Raw genomic sequence first — 18,856 nt, forward strand, 5'->3', positions numbered from 1 at the left:
GGTTTTGGAAAACATGCTGAAGCTTCTAAACAGTTTCTCATTTTAAAATATTTTTCAGGGGATGAGCTTCCCATAAGTGTTCGAATCTCCCATGATAAACAGGACAAGCTCCATAGCTGCTTGGAGCATCTCTTTGGTCAAGTATGAGATTATTTTTCTTGCCTTTAATATTGATGTCTGTGCTTGAGTTAAAATGTCTTTAGAAAATGCTTCTTCTTTTTAATTTTCCTTCCCACTGTTTACTGAGATGGTATGTATTTACTCATTTTCCCTCAGTTTTCTGTAAATAGTCCAAAACTGCAAATTAAACAGGCCCTTAAATTTAGTCTAGCATTCTCTAGTTTGTTACTTTAACTAGAGCCATTAGGTAAGAAAAAATCCAAAGTTGCTCGCCAGGAGTCCGCATTTTTTACAGGAAGAATTTCTAATTGTTGCTGTAAAAAGCATCTTTCTCACAGAACCTTGATCCCAACAGGTCGATTCAATTGTCAATCTTTTGAAAGGACCAGCTGTGATGAGGGCCTTTGAGCAGACAAAGTACTTCACACCAGGTCGAGGCCTCCAAGGTAACATTTAATTCTAGCTATGAGAATGAAAAGGCAGTTTGAAGGGTCCATGGCAATGGCTGTCTGCTCCTGGAGCTGGTGTTAAAGGACTGATTTTGCTTAATCTTGGTATATTGTGCAATAACTGATTGTTGAAGTTCATTTTAAATAGATATTAATTCTTGGTTGAAAACTGCCTGCTTATATTTTATTGCATAATGTAGGAAAAAATTTCAAGTTCAACTGAATTTTAGACTCTGAACTGTTGTATTGCTGAGGATTTTGAAGCAAGAAGCAGTGTTGTTATATTGCAGGTGTTTTTAATACATTTTTGTTACAACTACTGAAGCCATTCCTGATCTATTTTATTATTAATGCCATATTTTTATTATTTTTGTAGTTATGTTATGTTTGAAGTTGATTTATAAATAGTTTGTGATTTATAGTCACAGCAATATTTATGCCAAATATATACTTGTATAAATATTACTGATTGCTTAAAAAGAAATATCCTGTATGTAAATTCAGGCACTCTACTACCACTTGTATGGTTGCTTAAGTCTAAAGGTATGAATAAGCATCTGGTGGTGGTCATAAGTGATGAAAAAGAGAAAGGACTTCTTTCAGTAGACTGAGTTAAAAAAAAAAACAAAACAGCAAGTTCAATGGGAACCTGAATGTTTTATTAATGTCAGTAGTAAAGTGTATTGATCCCACACATATCTTTTAGCAAAGAATACTGGTTTTAGGTGGCCAGAGGATGTTTTTACCCCAGTTGTGAGGTTTTACAAGGCCTGAATTGCTACCTGCTAAATGAATTTGCATGAAAGAGCATATAACTTCCTTTTTTATTTTTTTCTTTCTTTTTTAGGGTGGGTTTTTTGTTGGTTTGTTTGGGTTTTGGGGTTTTTTTGGGTTTTTTTTTTTTTAGTAAGTAATTTTGGTTTCAATTTAATTTTCTGATTGAAACAATTTTGCCTCTGAAAGTTCCAGGGTCCCACTTACCATGCACCTTTTGTGTTATGTACCTGCTTCAGAAAGAATCATGTCTGAGGATGCTGCTCCCTCTCTCCTTAGACTTGAGCAGGGAGCTCAGATGACTGTAAAATCTGTCACCATAACTTTAGCTAGAGTTAAATAAGTTGCCAACTCCTTGAGCAGTGAAAACATTTAGAAAAACAAAAATGTCTTACTGTAACTTTCTCAGGAGGCTTAAGCAGAAAAATACTATTTTTGTCCTTGCTTAGAGTTTCAGCAAGAAATGGAACCAAAGCTCAGCTGTCCGAAGAGGCTGCGACTCCACATCAAGCAAGACCCTTGGAACCTCCCCAGCAGTGTCCGGGGCCTGGCCCAGAATATCAGAAAATTTGTTGAAGGTTAGTAAGAACAACCTGATCCTAAATAATCACTTCATTTATGATACAGGGGGGAAGGGAAGGGGAGAGGAGAGGTACAACTGCTTCCTGCTGCTTCTAGGCAAGACTTGTGGAACACAGTGTAAGTCTATAGACAGGTTATGCTCTCAATAACAAGGTTAGTGGAGTTTATCTCAGCTGTCTTGTACTTACCCTGTTGGCTTTAGATACCGAAGAGAAAACAGTCTGCTGAAGAGAAAATACTCTTCTGACAAATGAAAACAGAGGAACCATATGTTGGATGTGGTAGGTTTTTCAGTTGCTAGGTTTTCCAGTGTGCTAGGTTTTTCAGTCCAGTTGGCTTGCCTGATTTGTCACAGAACTTCATGGGACTGATACACCAAAATGAGACTTTTGTTGAAAAGAAATTAAACTATTTTTTTCCCCACTGTCTTAACTGGAGAGATAAAATCTCTGCAGCTTTTGTCCTGTACCTTAGTGTTCTCTGTGCTTTTCTGGAGTCATTATCTCTCCTTCTGCTATAAAGCCATGGTTTTCATTCAATCCATCCCAACTGATGGATGGACTCCTCCTCTGCCTCCCTTCCACCACTGTATAGAAGTTAACAAGTACTCTGCTTCTCTTCATTACCAAGTAACAGTGTGAGCTGAGGTTTAGGTTTTCTCTCATGTCTTAATAAGAAAGTAACTGGCCTTTTCCCTCCAGAATCTCTTGCCTTTAATTCCTGCTTTATTTCCTGTGCTGCTTGATAAAGAAACAGAAATAAAGAGTTAAAATTATTTTTTATAAAAATGCCTATGCTAGGATTCTGTGTGGGAACAAAAACTTAGGACTAGCTTTAAATAATTGTGTGTGATTTTGGCTTCTTCTGTTTGTGTGCTAGTTGCTACAGTGTCCCTTAAAGAAACTGTTAAATATCAGACCAATGGGATAGAACTTTGTGATAAGTTTTATTATTATAAACTTTCAAAAACCAACCAGCCAAACAAAACAAACTCTTCCCTCTCTGACTTGCCATTTCTGATTTGAGATACATCATATTTTCAGACCCTGGGTTAGAAAATTACAACCACATAAATGTCTCCTTTTTGAAGTCAATCACAGTGGGTTGACTCTCCAATACCAGGAATACTCCTTTTAGTTTAATGGTGGCTGTCACTGAGTGAAAAATTAATAAATAGTTTTGAATCCCCTTTTTTTTTTTCTACAGGTCCTTCTTCAGCTTAAACCAAAGTATTTTCAAGTATTAATCAGGGTTTCTTTCAAAGTTGAGGAGGAATGGAAATGCGTTGTGAACAATCCTTCCTTGGCCCCTTTCAGAAGCTGAGCTTACCAGATCATCTTCACAGAACTTGTTTGCCCATGAATAGAATCAGTAGACCTAACCCATTTGAGCAGTGGTCATATACCCTCAATACTGAGCTGAGATTATTCAAAATCTTGTGGGAGAGTTCATCAAATCCAAATGATTTACTGCCCCTTTCTACTATAAAAATTATTTTTACTATACTCAGCTCAGTACTGAGAAACAACCAGCAGCTGGATTTAACTGAAATCAGGTGAACAAGAAGCAGGGTTAACAATGTTTTTAACAGCTCCATTTTCCCTTTGTATCTTCATTTCTTGATTTCTTCCTTCCTGTCTTGCCATCATACACTGTGTTCACAGCTGGTCTGGATTCCTAGGAGAGCCACCAGTACTGCCCTGAGCTATTTATGGCTGGAAACCTAAGACATGGCACAGAGTCATCTCCCCATTTCCTCTCTTATTCACTTGATTTAGAAAAAACTCCAAAGGTGCTACCTGATATGATTGTTTAGCTGGTCTTATGAGAATAAGTTGAACAATGTCTTGGGATTTTAGAAGAATCTTCCTGTTTTTTTTGAGTAAAATACAATATTTCAGTAGTTGAGGAAAACAGATACATTTTTCTCTAAGAGGAAGGAGTCAAAGGAGACCACAGATACAACTTCACTCACTGTGGGCAAAAAAATGTACTTAAAACTTCCAGTTGTTATAAACATACTTAACCATTACTGCTCAATGCTAAAGTAAGGATGAATACAATAAATTCATCTTCTTATTGAAAACTGACTATTTTTTCTTTTTATAAATGTATCACAGGATATTTTAGTTTTTTTATTCATTGTTATGTTGCATTGCAGAACCTATTAGATTGATTAGTGCATTAAAGCAGGAGACATAGGAGCCTCGCAAAGATGAAATGTTTTAAGTCCTGGATACTAACTTCCTTTTATTTACTTTGTTCAATAAATATGATGAAATGGGAAAACTCAGAATGCCTTGAGGATGATTGCTCTGGTCTGTCAGTTTTCTGTTTATTAGTGTTTGAATTCAGAGAACTACTAAAAAAATTCAAGAAGGTTTGCCCAGATTGAAAAAAAAAATAAAGAAAACAAACCAGAAAAAAACCAACCAAGCCTTCCTTGACAGTAAAATTAAAATATAGCTGGACCTTGCTTTGTCTCGTTTAATTTGCCTTATCATATCATTACAGAGAGAAAAAACTTCAATGGTTACAGTAAAAGTCCAGCCTAGAAAGCTGATCTAGTTGCTAGCATGGAAGAGTCTCTGAAGTAATATGCAGCTTGTAGGAGGATTTATCTGGAGCTAAGTAACTAAAGAAAATAATTAAGTTATTTCTTAGATTGACTGGGCCTAATACATTGTTAAAACAATCAAGCTAAAGATAAGTTGTTGGCACAGGCAGATCTTTGAAGGTGAAGTTCTTGATTTTGGTGGGGAGGGCAGTAGTCAGGGCAGGGATTGGACAGCCACCAAACAGAGGAAGAATAATGTAAGTACTTGATTGTGGATCTGTGTGAGAGGTGTAACACAAGAATCAGAAAGCACAGGAGGAAAAGACTGGAGTAGGAATGAGGAAAATCAACAAGATGGATTGAAAGAAAGGGACTCAACGACAGAAGGGTATAAGCAAAATAAAGAGAAGGAAACATTTCTGTAGTTGTTTTTTCCCGCAGAAAAAATCGGAAAGATTTTTGATCAAAGGAAGAGATGTTTTGGAGCAAGTCAGATTTCTAACCAGCTAGTCATGTAACTACATGAGGAAGTGCAGTTGTTTTTCTAGCACTGTAATTTTAAGTTTAAACAGGAAATATGATGCAATTGAGAAAGTTCTCATCTATTTTAAATTAGGTGTGAGGTATGATGGAGCCTTTCGGTTCTTGAAGGTATAAAAAAATGTATTTCAATTTAAATAATAAACCATGCAGTGCAATATCTATTTTTTAAAATATTTTCAGGTGTGAAAAACAAAATAAAACTAAAATCTAGCCTTTCCTGGCAAAGATCAGAATAGCAGAATAACAGGGATTTTTTTAAAATAAAGTACAAAAGAATATTTAAAAATAAAAGAAACTGAAGGCATCTTGCATTACAAATCAGAATCTAAGAGAAACTTCTAGGGAGTTATTCCTTTCCATACACCACGTAGCAAGAAGGAGTGAGAGCTTTCATAGCATTTGGTATTTGTTGAAAAGCAAATGATTGTCATCCAAGATTCACTTTTAACCCCAGGTAAGTAGACAAATCATCTAAAAATACTCTTTTGCCTGTGGGAATATTTTGAAGCACAAAAGACTTATAGCAGTGATAAAAGAGAGTTGCAGCGTCCTGTGATTTCCCCATAAGCAGCAAATCATTATTTATAGATACCTCAAATTCTTCTGAATTCAGAGATCCAACAAATCTTGTGTAAAACAAGCTCCAAGTAAAAGCGTGGATGTATCTAAGTTATTCAGATAAAAGCTGTATTTCCCTACACTCTTTGCAGTTACTAAGTTATGGTCGGACTCCAAGACGCCAGGTTATAAATCTCTGTAAGGGGTTGTGTTTTCTTTTTCAAAAGACATAAGGCTAAGACAATGACCTAGAACCAGGAATTTTCAGGAATAACTAGTAATTTTTAATGTTTGGGTGTTGGTATTTGAGATACAGTGGCAGTAACAGGGTAGGGGGAAATAGATTACCAAATTATATTATTGTTCATATAACCAATTTCAGCCCTGAATGTGCACTGAGCAGGGCTTTGAATAGGACTGCAGAGAAATTTGGGTGTGGGAAAGAAGGTTTGGAAAGATGTGAAAGCATGTGAAGTAGTGTTGTGTTCCTCCAGGTAGTACCTGTAGGACAACTGATGTGCTGCAAGTTTGGTCTCTAAGGTTATGGCACATTTTAACCTTCCTGTATCTTGCAGTACTGGTTAACATATTTAAATTTGTATTCTGGTACATAAACTGCACTTCCTTCAGCCTGCCTGCAGCCTTTGAAAAGAAGCCTCCTTCAAGGAAAACAAAAAAGGTGGGGAGGAAGTGTAAAGAGAGATAAACCCACATTTTTGCCTGTGTATATGAATGGTTTTTTTAATTTGTACTTTTTTACTTCATAGATTGTTAAGTGAAAAGACATTTTTGAAGCAAAATAAAATCCTGAAGGCTGGAAGCAAAGTGGAAATGCTGTTGTATTTTTTCCTAAAGGCTTTGGTTTACATTAAAATAGGGATAATTTGAGATTTTTGGGTATGAACAAAAGAATACAAGAGAAGGAGAAGAAAGAATTAGGATAATGTGAGAATGAGTGAAAACTAGTCTTGTTTTTCAGAGTTTTGGGCCTGCAATTCTTCATGTATGGACTTGGTCTGACCAGCTGCTACACGTGTGCTGTGAGATAGCAGCTGCCTTTTTGTGCATCTTTCTGGTGCTTTTGTGTGATGGTGCTTTTGATTGTTATCAGTTTTTATCAAGTCATATGTACAATTAAGTGAAGTTGAGACTCATTACTGTTTTGTAGGTATGAATCAGCATTGCCTAGAAAGAAGCTGGAGTTTAGCTGGTATGAAATGAGAAACTGTAAATGCAATATTACGTTGATGAAAACACTTTTAACCATTACCTCAAAGTATTTTCTTCTTTTTCTTTAAGAGGTGAAGGCACGAATACTCTTGGCACTTCTAGAATATACAGGTAATTTTGCTTGTTTTGGGAGGGAGGGAAGTGAATGTGGATGGTTTGAGATATTTCTTGCTTTTGACCAGAAATACTGTGTTTACATTAAGAGGGAAAATCTCAGATATGATAAAACCTGATAATCAGCAACTTCATCCCTCTGTTTAGAGTAAGGATTCCTGAAGAATGCAGTTTCAGATATTTTTAACAAGCACTGCACTTTTTTTTTTCAATGCAAAATACCTTATCTGGTCATTTACCCTAGATCTTGGCAGATAAAGTAAGTACTAAACACTCAGCTTTAGCACAGTGTCTCAGCTGTCTTTCTTCTTTGGGCGTTTCCTTATTTGCTGTTTTTCTTTTCATTCCCATCTGTTTCCAGATTTATATTGCTATTTTAACCCGTGCCTTTCCTTTTATCTATTTTTAGAGAATATTCAAGTTCCTTCTTTCTGGAAGGACTCTGATTATTCTCTATATTAATTCTACTATCATACCATATAGCATACAGCTTAAAATACACAAAATAGGGATGTGTGTCTGCAAAATTTGTCACTGAATTGGTATTTAAAAAAATATCTATGGCACAAGTTTCCCTGCAGTTTGTAGGTGCTTAAATGTTCAAGTAGGCAGTCCAATTTAACTGTAAAAGCTCATTATTTTGACCATCTTACAGCACTACATGAATGTGTGATTTAATTATTTTTATGACATACAAAAACAATTTTATAAAGGGGATTATAATCTTTCTTTGTTGTCAGACTTCTTCAAAATATTAGAAAAGTTTTTAGTAATTCCTCCTTTATCCTAAAATAGGAAGTGAGTTGAGAAAATGTCCTAGACTTGATTTTTTAAAAGTATTTTCCCTATTTATGTTGTTTTATAACTTGGTAAACTCTCTGGTTTATTTTGTATAAAAATATTTTTGTAAAAGGACCCCAAAGTGCTCTTGTATTCATTATCTGATGTTCAAGTAGTATTAAATGAGATTCAGAAATGTGTTTGAGACACAGGAGGGCTGCTTCAGAAGCAGGAAATAGAGAGGAAGCCAGCTGCTGTTAGAAAGAGAGAGATAAAATTCAGCAAAGTGAGGAAACAATGTGTGTTAGGCTCAAATCCTGAGCACTGTTAGAATATTGGGAAGGTTTTTGACTGTTGAGAAGCCAGTGGGATTTTTGAAGCTGGAGATGTGTGTAGTTTTTAAAGATGAAAATCTCTGTTCTGGATTTGCGCAACTTGAGAGAGACAGAGGTTGATTTGAACAATCAAAACAACAACAACAACAAAAACAACCCAACAACAACAAAAACCATTGAGTCATAGCGCATAAACAGTAGTGATATGGCCATTTTTGGAAAATATTTCCAAGGTTCTGAGAAACTGTCAAATAGAATAGAAATGATAGCAAAAGAGTGTTCACTATTATCAATAGCTGAGGAAAAGACTGAAGAGGATCTCAGAGGAAAATAGGCAGAACAAGGTTACTTTGAGAAATATTTGAAGTCCAAAAAGCATATTTTTAAATTTGGTAGTAACTTTGTGACTACCGAATAATTTCTGCTGACTTATCCAGTCATCAGAATTCTTGTCAGCTCCATAGAAAAGTTGGAAAAGGACCTAAGCCTCTTAGAGGCAGAGCAATCTAGTAGCAAAGACAAATATTTTAGGCTTCAGAAAGACCTCTGTATCATCTGATCTGCTTCTCTTGCTCTGAGAAAGATTAAGTCTACCTGTACCATTGTGATTGATGTTTGCCTAACAGCTTATAATGAAAAAATTACTTGAAGACCTTCAGAAAAGAGGACGGGAAAGAAGTGCTGAATATTTATCATCACAGTTTTGTTCTTTATTGGGAATATGTTTCCCTTTCTAATTCTTTTGACCTTTAGCTAATCTAATACCTATGCCCTTCAGAATAAATTGGTGGGTTAGCTATTCCCTAATTTAAATCACCTGCTAATGTTCCATAGCTATCTACCTACAGACCTTTTCTGGACTTTCTTGGCACCATAAATCTCTGTTGTTTCCTGGATATGTGATGCTGCTCTGTACTTATTTTAAAGATTCACATTCATAGAAATTTTATTTGGATAGATTGTGTTCTGGTAACAATGCTGTGCTTTCCAGCAGACAGCCTTCGTCTGCCCTCCCCAGCTGGTAGCTGTGGAATAGGCCAGATGATGCAGTCATGTTAAGAGCTTCTGAATGTCGTTGCTTTCTGGTGGAAAGTAAATGTTTGTGGGCCCAGCTTGCTCTCACATTGCAGCAAAGAGATCTGACTTGCCTCCATTGTCCTGTGACATTAATAGTACATAGACTTTATGGCCTGTACATTAAAATCTAGGAGAGAAATGTACATAGTTGATAAAGAAATACTTGAAATTCCAGATTTTAAATACATTCATATGGAATTTTAGAATTAGGACATAATGTTTTCATGAGGAAAATGGCAAATTGGGTCATGGAGTACTATTAATTAGGCTGTAAACTTGTAAATTGCTTGATATAAAAATGATGTGGTTTTAGATAAGGAATTCCAGTCTAGTTTCTATGCTGTTAACTAATCTCTTGTTTAATTTTGCTTTTGGCTTTTACACCTTGCAGATAGCGAGATACAGCTGAGGCGGGACATGGTCTTCTGTCAGAGCCTGGTGGCCACAGTCTGCGCCTTTTCAGAGCAGCTGATGGTGGCCTTAAATCAGATGTTTGACAACAACAAAGAGTATGAAATGGAGACCCTGGAGACCAGCAGAAGGTGGTTGGAACAGATTGCCAGTGCAGGTCTTCTCCTTCATTTCCAATCCCTGCTCTCTCCAAACCTGGTAAGACTCCTCATGTCTCATGCTTGGTCAGAGCCTCTTTTCGTTCCCTGAACCAGGGACATGGTTAAATAGTCTCAGATATAAATCTGATTTTCTGTGTCCTTTTTGCTAATCTTGGTACTTAGCTGCTATTTGGAAAAGTTACAATTCCGATACTTACAGATTTGGGATCTGATGCAGATAATTACAGCTCGGCTATGATATGGGAAATAAGTTTTCCACATAGACAGTATTCTTTTTGCTTTGAGTTAGCAGATAGTGAGTTTACCCTTGACTCCCCACTGCTGTTGTAGCTGTTCCCTGGGATTGAATGTAGTGTTAAGTGATTAGCAGAACTTCATTTTGCAATTAGCAACAATAGAAGATAAATAAAATACCTGGTTTATGTAATTTTATCACCCTTTTCCCTAAAAAAACTATAGCTGTATAGTAGTTGAAGGAGTCAACGTGTGCTGGTCTGTTTTGCTCCTGTCATATGGAAAATCCTTGTAGCCTGTCAGAGTAATTGGAAATCGACTGTTTCTTCACAAGGCTTGGCAAAGAGCCATGGCTTAAGAAACAATTAAAAATGGGACATGGCTTTGTAGTCCCTTAATCCTCACTTATCCAAAGTGTTTCTTCAGCTATTTAAGATGCTTCTCACTCTAGACTGGTTCCTGCTAACCAGAGGAACTGTGAAACAGTCTGCATAGCCTTTTCCATGACAGTCTTGTCTACCTCTGGAGTTGCTCCTTAAAAATAAAACTCCGTGTAAATAACAGATGATGTTCTTAGTATCAAACATGTTCGTTCCTCTCCTTGTCTGTCTTGGCACCAAATTGCTGACAAATTGACATAAGGAACCTTAGAAGCAGAAAAAACCAATACAGATAAAGGTATTTCTAAATCACAGTCATAAAGTCTCAGTCTATGCTATTGTTGGAGAGCCAGTGTGACCAACTACCTCACAAGCAGCTGTGGTACGTGGTTTGCATGGGTGTGTGCAGATACAATCAGGGCCTCAGAGAAACAGGGGAACTTTTTATCCACATGAGGAGCATGTGAAGAAGGCACTGTCTGGGAAGCTTGGAGTCATGTCTTGAGTCCTGGATGCTTTTTGACAACGTGTAGTAGCAACAGGTGGTACAATACTTAGAGCTCAAGAGTAAATTCCATTGGTGTCTGTCTGATGTTTTCCTTGTGCTTTGTTGTTATGTTACCACAAAGAAATTGTTGTCTTTACAGCTCTGAATAATGATTTTTTTTTTCACTGCAGATTGCAGTGATTTCCTTTGTAGTGAAAATGTGTGCTACTCAACTGTTTTCACATAACCAGATATCTGCAATATGCATTGTCCAATTGAAAATAAAGTTCAGTCTTTTCTGCCTAACAGTTCTTAACCAAGGGAACTGTATTTAAAGGCAGTTTTTTCAATACCTTCTCAGCACTGTTTGGCTTACAAATGATCTGTGTTATTTTAAACAAGGGTATTTGAAGGAAATTACACTCATTATGGCCAGAGCTCAGCAAAGTATGAGCGGTTGTGCAAGAGTTTCCCACGCTGCTCTATGGTATTCAGACTATTCTGCTGACAAAATCACTCTGTCCATAGAGTTCATAAATTGAACCAGAAGACAGATATTTCTAGCAGATTTGCTTTTTCATAAGTACAAGGGGGAATGCTATTTCACTATATAGATCAGGGAAAATAATGGTTTTTTTTTCTTCTGTTTTATCATTCTGTAAACTATAATTTATTGTCAATTTATGGACAGCTATTATTCTTTGCCATCCTACTGTTTCTGTTCTTAGAGGGGGAAAAACGCATGATTCTGTTTTTCTTTTGGCTCTTGCTAATCTAAAGAGCCAGGGGAGGGCTGTATAAGGAATAGAATTGCTTTAAGTGATTATTGATTTAAACTATAATTGGTCTGCATAGTTAACTCAAGATAAACATAATTGTAGATTACTATTTTCCTTTTTAAAGGTTCAGTTAAATGTCTTGAGAAATCCTGGATCTCTTTAACTATCTCTTTAGCTCAGGGGTGCACAGAGTGAACTATAAGTGCAAATCAGAATATTGGCACATCTATGTACTTGATTTGTGCTTAGAGTTTTGCAGGTGAAGAGCAAGTCATCCTGAGCTGTAAATTCTCTCAGCTGCTGGTTCAATTATTGGTGCTTAGAGTGGACACAGTAAACTCTTATATGTTGTTCAGGAGTGAAATCCTAAAACTATGGAAATTTTAGAAGAAAATTGCTAAAAACATTAGTTTTCACATTTCCCTTCTATTGCTTTACAAGATAGATGTGGTGGCAAGACAAGGTGCTAAACTCTGGTGTCTTACAGAATAATGACAGAATGACTTGATTAAAAAACATGAGAAATAATGGTAGCTATAAATTACCTATTAATTTACTGTATGGTGTGATAAAATTAATTTTAATAATCCTGAACTAGTAATAAAAGGGAAAATGTCAATAGAAATGAAGAGATTTACCTCATCTAGGCGTTAAATAGGTTATATGCTGCAGCAGTGAATGTTATGCAACATTCTAGTTAATTTTATGTTCTGCTCTCTTATATTATTTCTGGTAGGGAAAACATCTGGCTGAGATGACCTTTCCAATTTTTATTTTGCCTTTTTTAGGCTGATGAACAAGCTATGCTAGAAGATACATTGGTTGCATTGTTTGACTTGGAAAAAGTTACGTTTTACTTCAGACAATCAGAGCCAGAACCACTAGTTGCAAGTGAGTAATTAATATCTGGGTTTTACTGGTTTTGTAACATTTTTTGTTCCTAGAACATCACCTCCCACAGGGAATCTTATACAACTTGGAATTATGGAGAATAAGTATATGTATAGCTCTCCTGATACTCCTAAATGTGCTGAAATACTGCTATCATCGGTGACACTGCAGAATCATTATCTGGCAATGTCAGTAACCCTGGGGGCAAAATTGTTTGCTTAGCTGAATTTTGGGAGTATGAACATTGGGAGTGTGTGACTGCATCAGGAAAGTCCCTGGAAGACCCAGCTGTTGTTGAAGAAGCGTGTAAAAATAGCTTGAAGGTCTTGGTAGGGAAACACAGCTGATATGAGACGAAGGATCATAAACCACATTTAATTTTGTTGTGTGAAAAATAAATGACTCTTTGAAGAGTTCCTTGAGAGGACAGGGCAGGCACTATTAGGATCACTTTAAATTGGGCAAGAAGCTTTCTCTGAGACCTGCTGCTGCAGATGATCAGGGTCCTGAACCCTGCCTCACAAAACTTGCCCAACTCAGCAGGAAAGGACTGTCTTTGCAGTCTGCTGTTCATACACTTTGCTCATTTTCAGCCATTCCTTTATTAATATATGTTCAGCCAGTAGATATTGTCCTGCAGTGAACTTTGTTTAGTGAGCAAAAAGGCCTCATTTTTTCCCTGTCTCATAAGTCCCCTGGGAAGGGAGTAAAGCATGTCTGCTTCACATCAAGCCCTTCTGAAACAATTCCTTTGCTGGATTAAGACCACACTGGAGAGAACTTCTGCAATAACCAAAACCAGAGGACACAAAGCTGCTCCACAAAGCTGCCTCTGCTTGGGAGATTTCAGTAGCTCAGGGCTGATAGTCAGGTAGGATTTAGCCTGTGTAAGACCATAGTTATTTTGGTTTGATTCAAGTATGGCCCCCGCTCAGAGAGTTTTCAAAAGAAGCCCTGCTAAATCCAGTAACAACATGGAAATGCAGTTCCAGGAGGGCCTCCTAATGTGGAGTTAATGCTGTACCTATGTCATGAACTGTTCATATTGCAGGGTCTTTCAACTGAGGTGTCTGTGCTAATAAACAGGAACACCATGTGTTCAAGGATTGTAATGAGTTCTGTATTTTCTTTTGGTTTAAATGCTGCCACCACAGTCACTGTGACTATGTTTACACTAGTCGAGAACTGGCAATTTTTTTTTCAGTCATGATTCTGCATAATCTATAAGAGAAAAGAAATATTTTCTTATTATCATAAATAGTGAAAATGTTCCTTTGTAATCCTTGAAATCTTTACCATTTAGGTACAATGTGATTTATGCTCACAGTAAAAAAATCTATGTAATAATAATATTAATACAAGTCACTGTGTTTGTTGTTGCCATTTTCAACTTGGAGACTCATCTGTGGAAACAATGTATAATGAAAAATACTGAATGTTGTGTCTGCTGTGATTTTTTTATCTAACTGCATGAGTTTTGTATGCAGCAGTTTCTGGAAAAGAATGTGTCATTGCTTACAATCGAATTGTAACACTGACTGTATTTTTAGATGTACCAATCACATACCAAGCAGAAGGAAGCCGGCAAACACTGAAGGTTTACTTCTACCTTGATGGTTACCACTTTGAACAGCTTCCACAAAGGCTGAAGAATGGAGGAGGATTTAAAATCCACCCAGTGCTTTTTTCACAAGGTAACTTGAGGTTAAATTCACCCTGCCCTGCTTTTTTCACATAATATCTACCTCTCTTTAAACTCCCACTTATTTACTCTGATTTGAATCCTCTGTAGACATAAGGGTACAATGCTTATATTTAGATGTTGTTTAATGTGGGCATTTTTTGAGGACTTTGAATTAAAATGTAAATTGAAGAAATTTGGGTGTCTGTAATAGAAATTTATAACTATGCCTCTATTTTTTAAGTTTATGCCAGTGGCATGATTTCAACCACAAAGAGTGAATCTTCATTTATCAATATTGTTTTGTTCTTTTTAGCCATTAATGGACAATAGTCGGACCATGAAACTTGCCCTTAAAAGTGTTTTGCTTTCAAATGCTATCGTAATCTTTTCCCATTACTTCATATTTGAGGACTAAATTGTTATCCCCCTGAGACTTCTGTCTCCTGAAAATGTTGTGAAGAGTTAAATAGCATTTTCAGGCTTGTGTAGTTATTGCTCTGCAAACATTACAAAGTGAGGAATGGTGGTGCTGATGCTCAGACTGTTCATAAATTGCAGGCAGCCTGCATTAGCTGCAGCGTCATTACAGTCATCAGGAGTGTGAAGTTTGCTCCACTGAAATGGTGAATGCGAGCTGCTGATTGCCCTGAGCCACCTTTGATTTCACAGGGAGCTGAAAATACTCCACACCTTGTGAAAGGCTTCCAGGGTCTCTGTGGAATAGGCAGAAGTCAGGCATACAAATGAAGTTTTAGAGAGGAGCTTGGTCTCTGATAGACAAGGAGGATGTAAAAGAAAATAGTGCACCGAAACATAAATAAATAGATGAACTTACAATAAAGTTCGAACACACAATTTTTAAAAAAATAAGATCTCTGGAGTTAGATTTTTAAACAAACTAATGAAGACTTCAGTGGTTTTCTTTTGAATAGATTGATTTCAGTCATAGGGAGAAATGAGTACACTGAGCAGGAGGCAAGTTTCAGCAGAGCAGACAAAAAAGCACTTGAGAGAGAACAGAAAATACCTTGGTTCAGCTGAATTCCTGGAAATGCTGGGTTTTTTTAGATTGGGGACGGGATTTGGTGTGCTATGGGATTTATTAAGCAAAATTTTTTCCACTTCTGTTTCCAATAGCCAAAAAAAATTTGATTCTTAGGATAAGCATATCTGTAGTCAGATAAAGGATAAGGATCCATTCAAGTGTTTACAACTGCTTAATATTTTTCAGTAGAATGGAAAGTTTCTTCTTTCTTTGTCATATTAAATGTCTTTAATTTTCAATGTGCATCCTCTAAAATAGTCCAACAGACCAAGAATAAGAAGTCCTGGATAAGTCTTTAAATCCTAGTGTAAAAATCATTATTTTGCAGGTTTTTTAATCTCATTAATGAGCAGATTGGGATTCTACTTTTCACTTTTTTCCTATGAGGTTTGGCTGACCTGCCATCAAACTAACTCAGTAGATTCCCATCTGTAACTGAAATTTATTAGCTACTAATGTAGAAATCTTATTTAAGTTTCTTTGTGAAGTGAATTTTTGCTCCTCCAAGCTAAACATAGGTAAGTTATTTCCTGCCTAAAATACAATGGTTGATGTTATTTTCAAATGGAACATTTAGAAAATCATGATTTTGGGATACTTTGTCAAAGGCACATCAGACTGTTTATCTCTGTGTTTCTCTATTCGGAGTGCCATAACTCCATGCCTAAAACATTTAACATGATTTGCAGTATACTATTTTTGTTGTTTACCCAGGCTGTGTTATCTATCTCTCCATTTGTAAAAAGTTTTGTTCAACCGTATACCCAAATGTGTACACATTCAAAAGGATCCTGGCTTGCAGGACTGGGGCTGTTGAGATACTGCTATTGGCATTTAGATTTCTCTATTTCCTTCATTAGACTTAAGATCCTGACAATAAATTTAAAGACACTATTTAAAATGAAAATTCTGTTTATTTAAAATTGTTACATAGTGTCTTAAGTATATATAGCTTTAAAATTTTTTTTAGCTCTTCATAGAGTGTTAGAATAATTCAGATGAGGAGGGACCTCAGGAGACCTCTGTTCCAACCTCCCACTCGTAAGAGCAACAGCTGCAGCATGAAACCAGGTGGCTTGGGTGTCTAACAAGTAGGATCTTGCAAGCGCTCAGGGACAGAAACTGTAAAACTTCTTGGGCAGCCTGTTACTCTACTTGACTGCCCTAGTGGTGAAAAAGTTTTTTCTTTCTATTGAGTTGAAATGTCTCTTGTTTCAATTTGTGTGGATTGTTGGCTTGTACCATTGTGAAGAGCCTGGGTCTTTGTGTGGCCCTGCACTTGGTGCAATCCACTGCTTGTCCAGGTTTGGCATCAGCTGCAAACTTGTCTTACCTCTTCCATGTCAGTGATAAAGACACTGAACAACAGAGATGCCTGTGATGCCCTGCTCAGGCTGCACAGTAGTGGGCCCCTGGGCAGACCAGGTCCCATTAACCACTGATTCCACCTGTTCTTCCTGGTTGCTTTCCCAATTCTCTGCCTTCACACCATAATATCCTATCCTGGATTGAAGACTGCCATAGAAAACGTTTTTGTAAGGAAAGCTTCCTTACAAAAGAACTTTCTAATGTACTGGGTAAAAAAACTGTTGAATCCTCCAGAGAGGGCAGGGACAAAGCAGACAGCATGGGAGTCCCTGCTGCACCTGTGAGCATGGCCCCACAGAGGCAGAACTCTGAGAGCTCTGCGCTCCTGCCAGTCCTCACAGATGACTGAGTTTCCCGGTTGGATAATCTAATTGAATAAAACCAACTTCATGCCAGTAAAATAAGCAGTAGGGATTATCAATTCTGTTTGTGTTAACATGCTGTTATAAATTGAGTTCAGTGGATATTTTTGTTTGAGCTTTCTGGTGTGACTTAGAACCAAAGAAGATTCAAGTCTGACTGTTGAAACAATATTTTTTGCACAGAAGGAGAATTACAAACTGTGAAAGCACAGAAGGGGAGTGCAATTTGCATGTTCTTTCACAATGAATGAATTATTTATTAACTGGTCATATTAAGCAATACAAGCAGAATTAATATTCTGTGTGCGGCTGAAGCTGTAAGGCAGCAGCATGTTTCCATGAAAACTCTGCTTATGGCTTGCATTTTCTGATGGGGTGATGAGTTCTTAGAATGTGTTTGGATTTCTAAAGTGGCAGTGTTTCTAATTGTGAAGCCTTTAACGCTTCTCCACAAAAAAAATCATATTTCACCAAGATTTGAGGTCTATGTTTTAATGTGGTTGACCTCTTAATATGAAGATCTTAATATTTTCAGTCCTATTTTTCATGAGAATCCTCTCATTGAGGATTCTGAGTTCTTGTAGCAGTATTCATCCTTGGTTTGGTGGACACAGACAAGTATTTGACTTCACCTACCTTGAAAAGGAACATCTAGGTAATTTTCAGAGATCCAGCAAAATTTGCTTTACTTGATCTAGAAGAAATTTTTCACATTATCAGTGACTATGACTGGAGGAACCTCTAGGTAATGAGTCCCACATCTCTGAGGTGCTCCACATCTCCCAAAATCAGGCTTCATGAGAAGTTATTAGGTCTCTCTGTGAAAGTTACATTGATCCTTCATTTCCATTACCCCAGCTCATTCTACTGTTTTCTTCCAGGATGTATCAGAATTAAACCTCACATTTGCATTCAAAAGGCAGGAGTACTTTAATTAGAGCAAAGGAACTCAAATTAGTGCTCTCTCTTCTATTTTCCACAGGGCAAGAAATATAATTTTTCTTGTAAATGAAATTTTTAAGAGAGATCTGTATGAATTTGATGACATATGGAAACAGCTCAGTGATTCACAGTAGGGTCACAGCCTCAGGGTTAAAAAGTAATTCACTTGTGTGTGAACAAAACTACAAAGAAGGCAATTATTAAATATTTAATACTGATCTCTCTCTTTTCCACTCTCTCTTTTCACAGCATTGGAGAGCATGGAAGGATACTATTACAGGGATAGTGTCTCAGTGGAAGAATTTCAAGCTCAGATTAATGCTGCCTCACTAGAAAAAGTCAAGCAGTATAACCAGAAGCTACGGTGGGTAACAAACCAGCATTCCTGCAATTAGCTTACAGAGTTCTGTTTTTCAACTCAGTTTCTGTGACACAGCTTTAAACTGAAATCTGTTGTATGGTGATTGGCTTTGGGTTCATGATTGAGTAAGATCCAAGATTCATGATTCTGACTTTTTTGATTTCTGCACTGTTCAGTTACTTTTACAATTTTTTTATCCTGAAAGTTTTAGCTGTAATTGCCTCCAGGTTGTTGTAATAATGCATATAGAAAAGGAAAGGTCTACTTGATCACAAGTGGAATATCAGAATTGCTATAGATTATGATCTGATTTTATGGGCTGTATTTACCTAATTTCTACAGAAGAGGACTTGAAAAATAATATTCTTTTCCTGCTCTTTCTCCCCCCACCCCACCATACTAATGGGAATACAGACCTATTTGGATACCTGCATCAGCAATGGCTATGGATTACAGAGTGCATACTTGCCAGTGTTTGTAGAAATTATGCAGCTTTTGTATTTTGGTACATATTTCATTAAGGAGTTTCATTAAGACAGAATTTCTATTACACAAAATAATCTGTTACTTATAAAGTAAAGTAAGGAAAATGGCTATATAGATGACTCTTGTGTCTCACTGTGTCTGTGCAA

General features: G+C 36.8%; 1 protein-coding gene and 1 long non-coding RNA gene across 2 annotated transcripts in view; one reads left to right on the forward strand and one right to left on the reverse strand.

Annotated features, from left to right (window-relative positions):
• Nucleotides 1-18,856, forward strand: part of PREX2 (phosphatidylinositol-3,4,5-trisphosphate dependent Rac exchange factor 2) — a 173,363-nt gene that overhangs the window by 108,702 nt on the left and 45,805 nt on the right. The window contains exons 29-36 of the mRNA XM_066563765.1: nucleotides 59-141; nucleotides 476-566; nucleotides 1,793-1,921; nucleotides 6,883-6,924; nucleotides 9,511-9,728; nucleotides 12,360-12,462; nucleotides 14,013-14,156; nucleotides 18,113-18,227. Coding sequence (XP_066419862.1) covers nucleotides 59-141; nucleotides 476-566; nucleotides 1,793-1,921; nucleotides 6,883-6,924; nucleotides 9,511-9,728; nucleotides 12,360-12,462; nucleotides 14,013-14,156; nucleotides 18,113-18,227 — 925 coding nt within the window. The remainder of the gene's footprint in view (nucleotides 1-58; nucleotides 142-475; nucleotides 567-1,792; nucleotides 1,922-6,882; nucleotides 6,925-9,510; nucleotides 9,729-12,359; nucleotides 12,463-14,012; nucleotides 14,157-18,112; nucleotides 18,228-18,856) is intronic.
• Nucleotides 1-18,856, reverse strand: part of LOC136565299 (uncharacterized) — a 109,916-nt gene that overhangs the window by 16,766 nt on the left and 74,294 nt on the right. The gene's annotated exons all lie outside the window — the stretch shown is intronic.

The sequence above is a fragment of the Molothrus aeneus genome, chromosome 1, assembly GCF_037042795.1.
Source record: "Molothrus aeneus isolate 106 chromosome 1, BPBGC_Maene_1.0, whole genome shotgun sequence".
NCBI classification, from domain to species: domain Eukaryota; kingdom Metazoa; phylum Chordata; class Aves; order Passeriformes; family Icteridae; genus Molothrus; species Molothrus aeneus.